This window comes from Typopeltis vanoorti, chromosome 3, assembly GCF_054136105.1.
Source record: "Typopeltis vanoorti isolate ZY-2024b chromosome 3, IOZ_Tvanoo_1.0, whole genome shotgun sequence".
Taxonomy (NCBI): domain Eukaryota; kingdom Metazoa; phylum Arthropoda; class Arachnida; order Uropygi; family Thelyphonidae; genus Typopeltis; species Typopeltis vanoorti.
In genome coordinates, this window is record NC_143551.1 from 14,097,767 (window position 1) to 14,110,111 (window position 12,345).

Consider the following 12,345-nt stretch of genomic DNA (forward strand, 5'->3'; position numbering starts at 1 on the left):
GACGTTCTCCTCATCCGATCACCTTCAAATATTCTTACAACTACAGTATACAGGAAACCAACATTCACAGGTCGTTATATTCTTAAAGAATCAGCCCAACATGTCAAAAAAACAGGAATTATAAAATGCCTCATCAGAAGAGCCAAAACTAATTGTTCTACTTTTGATTATCTACAGAAAGAACTTTCTACTATCCAACAACACATGAAACTCAATGGCTTTTCTGAAAAAAGTACTGAACGTTTTCTCAATTCTTATAATCCTCCACAAAACAAATTTCCAAACATCGAGTACCTATTCCTTATATCTTTGGTATTTCAGAACCTATCGCAAGAATTTTAAAGAAATATGATTTAACAACTATGTATTCACCTATTAACAAATTGTCTTCTCATTTTCCTTCTCCTGTGCAACTGTGATCTCTCTTATTTTGGACAAACTGGACGTTCTCTTGAAAAAAGAATCCAAGAACATCAATCATCCATCCTTCACAACAAACCTGAAAAGTCTGGATTGGCTCAACACGGGATTGAAACTGACCACAGCATCCTTTGGTCCAGGACTCGCCTCTTACATAGATCCTGTTATAGGTTCGAATGTTTGTTCAAGGAAAGAGTGGAGGCCTTGCTCCATCGCCCCAACCTGAATCATAATGACTATATATCTATATCAAAAATCTGGGAAAGTCTAATCAAGATTACTCATTAATTTTTTTTTTTTTAATCATCATCATCATCATCAAATTCCTGCCATGTACCCTCAAGGGGTGTACAGGATATGATAGTACTACATGAAAAAAATTACATCATTATTAATTTCCTATCTACAATTTTCCTCCAAATCAGTCTGTTACTTGTCAACACTCCAATATTATCAGATCTTATATTTCTATCGTCCAAAGCACTTTGTACCGTATCAATCCACCTATATCTTGGTCTTCCTCTCGGTCATTTTCCTGCCAACCTGGCAGAGAACACTTGTTTTGCTAATTTTTCCTCGCCCATTCTGTTTAAGTGACCATACCACCTGAGATTAGCTCTGCTAACGCATTCCTGGATGCTGACAATGTCAAGTTCTTTCCTAATATCCTCGTTTTTAATATGATACTGCCATTGATGCCATCTGTTCACACCTATAATCTTTCTCAGGACTCTCATATCTGAAGTCTCTAGTCTTTGGTCAAGTGTTTTACTTCTGACCCAGCTCTCAGATCCATAAGTTAAAACTGGTTTGAACACTGTCTTGTATACAGCTAATTTAGTGTTCCGACTAATTTCTCTCTTATTCCATATGAATTTATTCAGTTGACTTCCCACCATACCAGCTTTGCTGATTCTGTTGTCTATTTCTATATTAAATTTACCATCTTCAGTAAAAATTGTGCCTAAATAGCTGAAATGTTTTACTTGTTCCACAGGTTCTCCATTCACAACACAGTTGACATTTTTTTTTTAATAGCAAATTCAATCATGTTTCTACTTCAAAATATTCCGTTTCATACTTAGTGATATAACATCACGCGGCGTGCGCTAATTTTAACGATCTATTGTTAGTATTCTAGCTTGTATTTTTTAAACTGTTCTTGTAATTACACTGACGATGGTCTGCTATTTCCAGACCGAAATATTTGGTTAAATAAATATCTTTCTTGTGATTACGTGATTATATCATTTATTGTTGAATTGGTCTCAAAAGTTATATATTTGATTGTATAAGGTTTGAAAATCTACATTATACAACATTTACTAAATAAGTCTTGTGCACATCTAAGACAACTATATAACACTAAGTGATTTCTTATCTTGCATTTTATAGGAAAGTCACCAAGAAAAATGTCTCCTTCTTGATGAATCTCTTAATACTGATGGAAATATTGATATTGTAACATTCCAGCTTGATCTGTCAAATAAGAAGTAAGTGCAACTAATTTTGGAATTATGTATTTATTTTATTTGGGGATAAGTAATCAGATTTATAATTGATAAGTTACCACACTGGGAGAGAGAGAGAGAGCAAAAGAAAGGAGGCCCAACCTCCTATTGATAGCAGTGTTTACTTTTGACAACTGTGTGTGTGTCAAAAATTAGCTAACACCTTTTTATTCCCTTATAAGGAGTAGTCAAGGAATTTTAACCTTATCTAGCCTTTGGAGACTGATTGGGCAGTTCAGTCTTGTGGTGGGTTGGTATGCAGGTGAACATTCAGTGTACAAAACATTAGAGATACCTACATAATAGCATGTTGATCCTTATCTAGTGCGAATAACAGCTTGTACTCTCTGAAGCATGGACTCCACCAGTTGCCAGAGGGTTGCTGGAGGTAATTCCAGCCATGTTTGTTGCAGCATCCACAACTGTGTCTTAGATGTATGTGTCCTGGATACATGGATCTGAAGTCTTGCTCTATGGCATCCCAGAGAGAATTGATCGGATTTAAATCTGGAGACCTTGAATGGGGGGAGGGCATTGGATGGTGCCAAACTCAGATGAGTGTTTCTTGAGCCATTCCTGGGTGGATGCAGCCTGGTGGAATAGCACATTGTCTTGCTGAAACAGGCCATCGGCGGCAGGATGTGTAGAGGTGTGTGCACTATAGGATACTAAAGCAACTGATGTGAAGTCATTAGCCTCTACTTTTAGTAGCTCACTCAGGAAGATACTTCATGTGCAAACATTGCTTGCTTGCTTACACTTGGATAAAGAATTAAACCAAGAATATAATTTCTTCTGGCATTTTTAGTTCACCACTTCTGTTCCCTTCTGCTCTGTAATTGGAGGTGATCAAGTTGACTGACTACTGAAATTTTCCAGTTAATTTTGATTTTAATAGTACAGACTACCCATATTTAATTATGCAGATTTCAGGTAAGTGGCATTAAACTAATTTAACATTTCAAAATTTTGGATTTTCATACCAAACTCACCTTCTTGTTGCTTCTTCTATTCTAAAAGTACAAACAAGACTCTGGCAACTGAGTATGGTGGTATAACATAACAGAGCAAATGCTGTTAGAAATGCCTCTGGACAGGCAGTGAACCACTGGACTTACCCAGCAGAAGGCTAGTAACCTGTCCTGGGGAAATTTCATATACTTTCTCAAGTCTCAGCCAAAGAAAATATAGACAGGCTATCAGGGAAATGACCATGATTCTGGAAAAGGTAAACAGAATTAGAAGAAAGAACATATAATGAAAATTACAACTTTGAATGTAAGGAGCATCGCACACAAAGAGGAACTTGATGAATAATTACACTAAGCCAATGTAAAGATATGTTGTATAGTAACAGAAATGAAGAAAAAGCAAAAAAAAAAAAAAAAAAAAAAAAAGGTACCAAAGAAATAACTATATACCAATCTAAAGCAGAGTAAAAAAGGGGGAAAAAAAAAGCACAAGCAGGTATAATGATACACAAATCTAGAAAGAGCAATTACATATTATAATGAACGGACTGAAAGATTAATAGAAATTAGACTCAAAACATTTTTAATTAGGAGGCCAGCATTTCTGGTCAAATATCATGTACTCCTGCTGCCTTTCCACATTTCAAGCCTTTAATGGCTTTTTCTACTTCTAGTATGGATATGTATTCCTGACTGCATGCCTGGTCAGTGTTTTTTACCATTGTGCTGTCATCACTGCTTGTTTAATTTAGCAGTTTTTCAAAGTAATTACTCCATACTTCAAGGATATCTTTTTCTCCCGTTTTCATGTCACCTTTATCATCTCTAACTCCTTTTACAGTACTCTTTCCACCATTCCTAAGCTTCTTCAACAACTTCCAGTATATTTTGCCACCTTCTTGATATTTATTTTCTATATTTTTGCCAAAGTCCTCCCATGACTTTTGTTTAGCTAGTTTTACACAGTGTTTAGCATTCTTGCATTTGTCTCTGTATTCTCTAAGAGCACAAGTTGACTTATTTGACAGGAACTTTTGGGAGTTCTGATTTTTCTATCCTTGCACACAACCTCACCACATGCCTCTCTGGCAAAATCAATCAATGTTTTCTTCAGAGTTTGCCACTGAATCTCCAAGGTTTGATTCCTGTCAAACTCTTTCATTTTCTTTTCAATAATCTTTCTGTATTTTAGTCTACAGTTCACATCTGAGAGCTGCTCAACTTTTATTTGCTTTAAAACTTTCTTACATGTTATTCTTTTCAATATGAAATTCAATTTTATCCTGCTCAAGACTAAATAGTGATCACTTCCAATTTCAAATCCTCTATACACTCTGGTGTCCTGCACCAGGGAGAAAACATCACTATCAACAATAACATAGTCAATGAGACTTTTCTTATTCCTAGCCTCTTCTCTCCATGTGAATTTGTGCACATTTTTATGTTGGAACATGGTGTTAGTAATAACCAGTCCATGTCCTGAGCAGAAATCCAACAGATATTTGCCATTATTATTAGCTTTGCTCTTTTCTCCAAATTTTCCCAAAATATTTTTGTATGTCTCACAATCATTTCCTACTCTGCTATTTAGATCCCCAACAAGGACCAACTTTTCCTTTTTCATTGTGTCAGTTGCTTTTCCTAAAGCCTCAAAAAATTCCTCCACTTCTACCTTAGTAGAACCTTCTGTGGGACCATAGGCACAAATAAGTCTCATTGTCCAGTTCCCCATTCTCATATTTGCCCACATTACTCTTGAGACTGACTGCCATTCAAGAAGATTAGCCTCGTATTTTGTGTTGAATACTGTGGCTACTCCTTCTTTTCCATGATTGTCATTGCCTGAATATAACATTTTGTAATTATTGCTCAGAAAGATCTCACCAGTTTTGGTCTTTTTTGTTTCATTCACCCCTATTATGTCGATCTGGTACTTATCTAATTCCTCAGCTAGCTCCATTTCTTTGCCATTCAGGCTTCTTACATTGATAGTACCGATCTTTAACTCTGGTGATGTTGAGTTGGGGGTTTGTTTTCAGATTTGTTCCAGTAGCTGACTTTTCGCTGTTCGCCCTGGTTCCCTGGCGAAAACAACGGGGGCCTTGTTTAACCGGGCGACGCCCCAGCCGGCATGAAATTTTATCATGTTGTACCATCATTTTTTATTTTGGTTTAACCAATAAGAATAATACAATTTGGTTGGCCAAATCCCAAATTGCCAGCCCATCCTCGTTCGTTCAGTATCCAAGTAGATACCCAACAGGGTGCATCACGAGAAGGTGAGGATTGGACATTAGGTCAAAAGCCCTGGTCGGTTCTCCGCATTCCTTTAAAGGCTATGTGGAGGTCTCCTCTCAGTTATGCAGCTTTGACCCTTAAGCACAAAATTTCTCAAAAGATTGTGTCATAATGTAAAAATAAAAGAAGCCGCATCTGCAGATGAGCTGGCTGTTAGGGAATTTCTTTCAAAACTGTCCAAAATTGTTGAACATGGTGGCTACACTCCTGATCAAGTTTTGGAACGCAGATGATACCAGCCTTTTTTGAGATGCCAAGTAAAACTTATATAGCAAAATCACATAAGTGTTGGTGGCTTTAAAGCAGCTAGTTGTTGTGTTATGCTATTATTTTAGAGTAATGCTTCAGGAGATTATATATTAAAACCATTACTCATTAATCGATCCCTAAGACCACAGCCAATGAAAGGTGTAGATTTTAACACGTTACTAGTGCACTGGAAAGCAAACAAAAAAGGTTGGGTTACAAATCCATCAATGTTTTGTTCCAAAGTTAAACACTATTTGGTGGAAAGAAATATGGACTTTAAAGTTTTATTGATTATAGACAGTGTGCCTGGCCATCCTGTTTTAGAACACCCGAATGTGAAATTTTGTTTTTTCTGCCACCTAATACAACATCCTTAACACAACCACTAGATCAGGGTGTGATTGCTACCTTCAAAATTTTCTATATAAAAAAAACATTCCGCTACATTTTGGATAAACTAGATTGTGTTATTGATGTGTGAAGGAAATTTTCTATTTTGGATTACATCAAACTTGCTAAGTTGGCATTATCAGAATTGAAACCACCAATTTTAAATGCATGAAAAAGAAAAACCTTCTACCTTTTGCATACAACTTAATATCCCAATATCATCAGATTAGCACATGCAGTTGGCAGAGAAGGATTTGATGATTTTTTATCTGCAAATATTGAAGAATTGATGGTTGACAAGGCTATCGGTGATGATGAAATAATAGAAACTGTCCTTGAGAATCTCGATGAAAAAGAAAAAGTGATGGAGATTCCACTCACTGCAGGAATTAATTAAAGAAGGGCTTCAAATGGCTAGTAAATTGCAAAGTCTTTTTCTTACACATGTTCCAAATACTGAACACGCCGAACGGTTTAAACTTGAACTGAAGTCATTTGGTGGGATATGAAGAATTATACAAAGATCTAGTGAAAACAGGATCTCAACAATAAATTACACATTTCGTGGTAAAAAAAATAAATCAACCTTCAGAATTATTGGAAATTAATGCTAATTTAGTTCCTTTTGCTGAAGAAAAAGTTTCACCATTGTAGTATGAACAGGACAGCCAAAGTGTTTCAAGCTATGGAAGTGATTTAATTCCAGTCTCACACAAAAGAATGTGACTACTGTCAGAAAGTAATGGCAAATAAAATTTAACTAATAGCCATATGTGTGGGTGTATTTGGGCCTTTTTGAATTTGTTTTAATAGTGACACACTATTTTCTGTAAGAAAGGTACATATGCATATACTTTAAATAAGTATTTAAAATAAAAATAAAAAAACATTCCATTAAAATGAAATAGTTTTATTCAATGATTTTCATGTTTTGTTTGAAAATAAGTTATTGTTCGTATCAGGTTTTCACATCCAGAACCATTTTTCTATTTTTTCATATGCGCTGTATTCTTTTTCATTTACACGGTTTTTTCTGGAACCAATCTATCATATAAATGGAGAATTGGATTTACTTTGATTGTTGCTATACACCTGGTAATGTGGAGGGTAGTGTTCAGAAAATGTATAAGCAAATTAACCAAACAAATGGGAAAAGGGTGATCATTATGGGTGATTTTAATTACAGCAATAAAGATTGGGATGATGAGATAGCAAAATGACATTCTTGAGGGGCAATTACCTCAAGCAGTATGTAACAGAGGGCACATGAGGATTGAGAGTCTTGGATTTGATCATGTCATCAGAGGATGTTATTATAAATGTGTCAAATCTCCCTCCATTTGGTGAGGTGAGAGTGATGTATATATGTGAACTATGTATATATGTAGTATATGTGGAACTGCAAGGCTGGTGATTATGAGAAGCTCAGGAGATGAGTGAGGAGTTGAGTGGAAAGGAGATCAGTGCTACTTGGGTAATATTCAAGAACTATAGTGGAAACAATGTCTAAATTTATTCCAATGGGAAGAAGGTTTAATAAGGTAGGTGTGATGTGGATGGAATAAGAGATTAAGCATGCAATACAGAAGAAAAAGGCATTATGGTGGCAGCATAAGATGAGTGGGAATAATGAATTTTATGAGGATTACTAAGAGCAGGCAAGGAGGATGACTTGATTGTAAGGGTAGGAAAAGTAAAGTATGAGTGGCAGTTAGCTAATGAAGTAAAAAAAAATCTTAGAGAGTCGATATCTAGCTAGCAAAAAAAAAAAAAAAAAAAGATTATGGAAGGATGACAACAATTTGATTGGAAAACAGATAGTATAAGAACAACTGCAGTGAAGGATATAGTTGAAATATTTAATGAGCAGTTCATAAAGGTCTCATTCTTGTGAGTGTGACATCATGGAGAGTTTGAGAGCAGTGGATGATGAGGAGAGGAGATACTGACTGTAAGTGAACAACAGGTATTATATTAGAAATTGAGCCAATTTCATGTTAACAAGGCTGTGAGACTCGGTGATATATCACCACGTATTTTGAAGGAATGTGCAAGGAGTTGACATCTGCTTTGACATATTTGTTTAATATGTATCTTAGATTGGGTCAAGTTCCGTAGAAGTGGAAGGAAAGCAGGATTGTGGTGCTTCATAAGAGAGGTGACAGAACTCAAGCATCAAATTATATTATCTGTCTGTCAGTTGTAGGTAAAGTGTTCTAGATGCTGGTGAGAACCAGGATCCAAAATAGAATTCACCACAGTGCTATTATCTTTGATGGACAGCATGGATATACTAAAGGAAGATCATGTTTAATAATATACTTATTACAATAAGGCAACAGCAGCATTGGATGTGGGAGATACTTAGATTTTTCAGAGGCTTTTGATGGATTACTGCATGATAAGTTGATAGTCAAACTGGTGCAGATGGGGTTGGATATTAGACTAGTGCATTGGATTGGAGATTGGCTGTTTGATAGATGTCAGCAAGTTGTGTATAGGGGGAGCATTATCTAGAAAGATGAAAGTCACTAGTGGTGTTCTTCTGAGATCTGTTTTAGGACTCATTGCTGTTTAACCCTGTTTGATAATGATATTGGAGAAGATTTGGATGGTGATATTCAGTTGTTTGTAGATGATGCAAAGTTAGGACAAACTATGAAGAGTAGAGTAGATGTTCTGACCTTACAAGAAGATTTGGATAGACTGAGTGAATGGGAATGGAGTTGGGATATGTTTAAGCCTTGATAAGACCACATATGAATTACACTCTGCACAGATTTGGTAACTTTGTTTTTAAAAGGACAGATGTTAGAAAAGGTGCAGAAGCTATTGATTAAGGTAGTTTGAATAATTTGAATGATCATAGGGAGGAAACGAAAATTAAGCAGCAAAATTAAAACAAAAAACATGCTAAGTCAGTAAGTAATGAAAAGCAGGTAAGTAACATCATTTGTAAAATGGATGTTATTTGGTATGACAACTATCATAAAATGGGTTGATGAGTGGGTTATAACTTCAAGTTTTTCAGGAGCAAAAATTAAAAATATAACGCAAGCAATTCAAAAACAGAAAAGAAAACTAAATGAGATCTAATTGTATTAGGTACTAACGAGTTAACTAGTGATAAGTTCAGTATGAGACAGGACATTAAAGGGCTGTTGGAAGAGGCAAGAGTGAAAAAGCGAAAATAGTAAGTATACCTCAATATGATAAAAATGAATTAAGAAGGGCTATGATGGCAAATGATTCGATGTGTAGGCTGTGAAGAAGGAATGGATGCGAGATATTGAATGCATGGAGTGAGTTTGAGGGAAGATTAGATTGGTATAAAAGGCACAGCCTACACCTGAATGCATTTGGTATCAGATGTATTGAAAAACTGCTATATAATCTAACACAGAGTCAGGGAAACTAAATAAATTATAATGAAAGGAATTATAAGTATGATATGAGGTGAGAATATGAGTTTAAGAGCAACAATGTTATATAATTGTGCTAACGACAGGAATAGGCATTATCATGGAAATGATTGAGGAGAGGACGATTTCGACTTTGCTGCTTCGGACTCATCAAACATCTGCTAAGATGTCTACATTTATAAGGTATTAGAGAATAATAGAGATCTGCAAATTGTCCAACTGCATCATGCAGAGTATACAAAAGAATATACAGATAGATTATTATGTCTATACATGAATGCTAGGATTATCAGAAACAAAGCAGTAGAGTTTGTCACCTTGGTCAGTATGTTGGTACCTCAGATTGTAGGTATTAGAGAGACCTGGCTATCACAATCAAACATACTAATGGGTATTGAGTGTAAAGGGTACAGTGTTTTTAGGAAGGATAGAGAGGATAGGGGAGGAGGTGGGGGTGTGCTGCTAATGATATTGGATGACGTTAATCCAATTAGAGTTGAGACCTATGATTGTAGTACTACTATTACTATGTGTGCCTACTACTACTAACAGTATTTCATGTGACAGTGAGTTTTAAGCCATCTGGTGTGAGGTGGAATCTAATAAGATCAATTACATAGTGGGGTGTTGTTACAGACCTGGTGAATCGGTTGCTAGTGATAAAGAAATGCATCACTAAATAGAGATGATAGGTGCACAAAGAGTAATCATAATGGGAGACTTTAATTATCCAAATATTGATTGGGTTGCAGAAAAATCTCACAAGAAGAATGAAACTGAATTTATTGAGCTGTTGCAAGACAATTTACTAATACAGCATGTGACAGAAGAAACTCAAGCGCTAAGAGTGTTAGATTTGATTATAGTGTCCGAGTTGTTTCAATTAAAGATGACTATTCTGCCTATTGTTGGTGACAGTGATCATGTGTTACTCACTTGGCAAGTGAGTAAGTTTATAAATGTTCCATTCAGAAAAGATTAGATGCTGAACTACAAAGCAGGAAATTATGACAAACTGAGGAGTATACTGAGTTCAGCAGAATGGTATCTGTTGCTGGATGGGAAGAATATCGACAGTGCATGGAAAGCATTTAAAAAAATACTTAAATGATACAATATCAGAGTGTGTCCTGAGAGTTCAAAGAATAAATAGGGTAGGAGTCAAATGGATGTTTATCTTATTAAGCAAGAGATTTGTAAAAAAAAAAAAAAAAAAAAAAAAGGATGATGTGGAAGGGATACTGTATGCATAAGAATGATGTGCATTATGAAAATTATAAGTGGCAGGCTAGAATAGTCGCAATCATTATACTTAAAGAAAGTCTGAGAATGAAAAGAGACTGGCTCTGTGTGCTAAAGACAACCCACAAGAATTCTATCGATATGCTGCAAGTAAAAGAAAGATTGAATATGAAAGAATAATTCTCTTAATTCTGATGGCATGAGGATTACAGATGCAGACGAGATTGTTCAACTAACGAGTGTCCATTTTGTTAAAAGCTATCAACTTGGTTTGTGCGACATTGAGTTCACTACTACCTTTTCACTAGATGTCACCTCTTTCTTTAGCTGTGATTTGCCAAATTCCTTATGAAGGTAATTTGGCATATTTTGGGCAGACAGGCCATTCTGTTGAAAAAAGAATTAATGAACATCATTATTACTTTGAATACGTGAAACCTCAAAAGTCAGGTCTGGCACTGCATAATATTGACACTACACACGGTATCCAGTGGGATGAAGCTCGTCTTCATAAAAGCAATTTTAAATATACGAAGTCCTTTTACATCGGCCTTACATGAATCAATACAATTCTCTCTCTCCCCTCCCATCCCCATAAAAAGCTCGTCTTCATAAAAGCAATTTTGAATAAATGAAGCCCTTTTACATCGGCCGTACATGAATCAATAAATTCTCTCTCCCCCATATTCTCCCCATAAAAATTTTGGGAGATTCTCATTTTATGTAAACACAAATAGTTTTAATCTCATCTCATCTCATTTTCCTTTCCCCTCTTTTACCTTGTGGTGTCGAGGGTTTTATTAGTCATCGGACCTCAATCGTTCACAGGATAAGGTGGGCAGCCCTACACCCCAGCCCTATTCCCATGATTTCTCAACTATTTGTCATAAAGTGAAATTTATCCTGACAACTTCTGTGACATGAATCCAGCTTATTTGTCTCCAAGTTTCTCATCCAAAAGTTTTTTCTCATCCTCTTTTCATGTATGCTTGTATAAATCTCACCTGCAACACTTAGCAGAGAAATTCCTCTGTAATTCTCATAGCTTTGTTCTGCTTTTTTATAGATGTGAACTATGAGAGCTTTACTCCAATCACCTGGAATGTGTATTTCTGACAAGACCTCTGTATTATGCAGCTTGACCAATGCATAACTTTTATACCTCCATATCTGAGCATTTTTCATTGAATATCACTACTCCAACTGCCTTTCCACATTTCAAGTTTTTGATGGCTTTTTCTTCAAGTATTGATGTGTGTTCCTGTTTGCATTCTTCTTAAATTGTCTACTGGAACATTTTGCTACCTTCCTGATATTTTACCATCTATATTTTTACTAAAGTCTTCCCATGACTTGTTTAGCTACTTTTAGACACAGCTTATCGCTTACATTTTTCTCTATATTCTTTTAGGATATCTAGTAGCTTATTTGCTATGAACTTTCAGTATGCTTTATTGTTCAGGACTGCTTTAACTTTTGTATCTTTTTGTGTCCACCATTGTGTTTTCATTTTTCTATCCTTGCACATAACTTCACCACATGCCTTCCTAGCTGAATCAATGTTTTCTTCAGAGACTGTCTCTGAGACTCCAGGGTTTGGTTCTTGTTTTCAAAATGTTTCTTTTTTTTCTTTTCTTCAATAATGTTTGCATAGTTGAGTCTACAGTTTACTTGTAAAAGCTGCTCAACTTTAATTGTTTTTAAAATTTTCTTACATAATGTTCTTTAGACTATGAGAGCTTTACTTCAATCACCTGGAATGCGAATTTCTGACAAGACCTCTGTATTATGCAGCTTTGTTGACAACAGAATCAACAAAGCTGGTATGGTAGGAAGTCAATT

At 35.6% G+C, this 12,345-nt stretch overlaps 1 protein-coding gene across 1 annotated transcript in view; it reads left to right on the forward strand.

The window, feature by feature from the left end:
* Positions 1-12,345, forward strand: part of LOC150107934 (protein GPR107-like) — a 262,788-nt gene that overhangs the window by 46,618 nt on the left and 203,825 nt on the right. Inside the window, exon 4 of the mRNA XM_090415460.1 lies at positions 1,816-1,913. Within this exon, the coding sequence (XP_090271586.1) occupies positions 1,816-1,913 (98 nt within the window). The remainder of the gene's footprint in view (positions 1-1,815; positions 1,914-12,345) is intronic.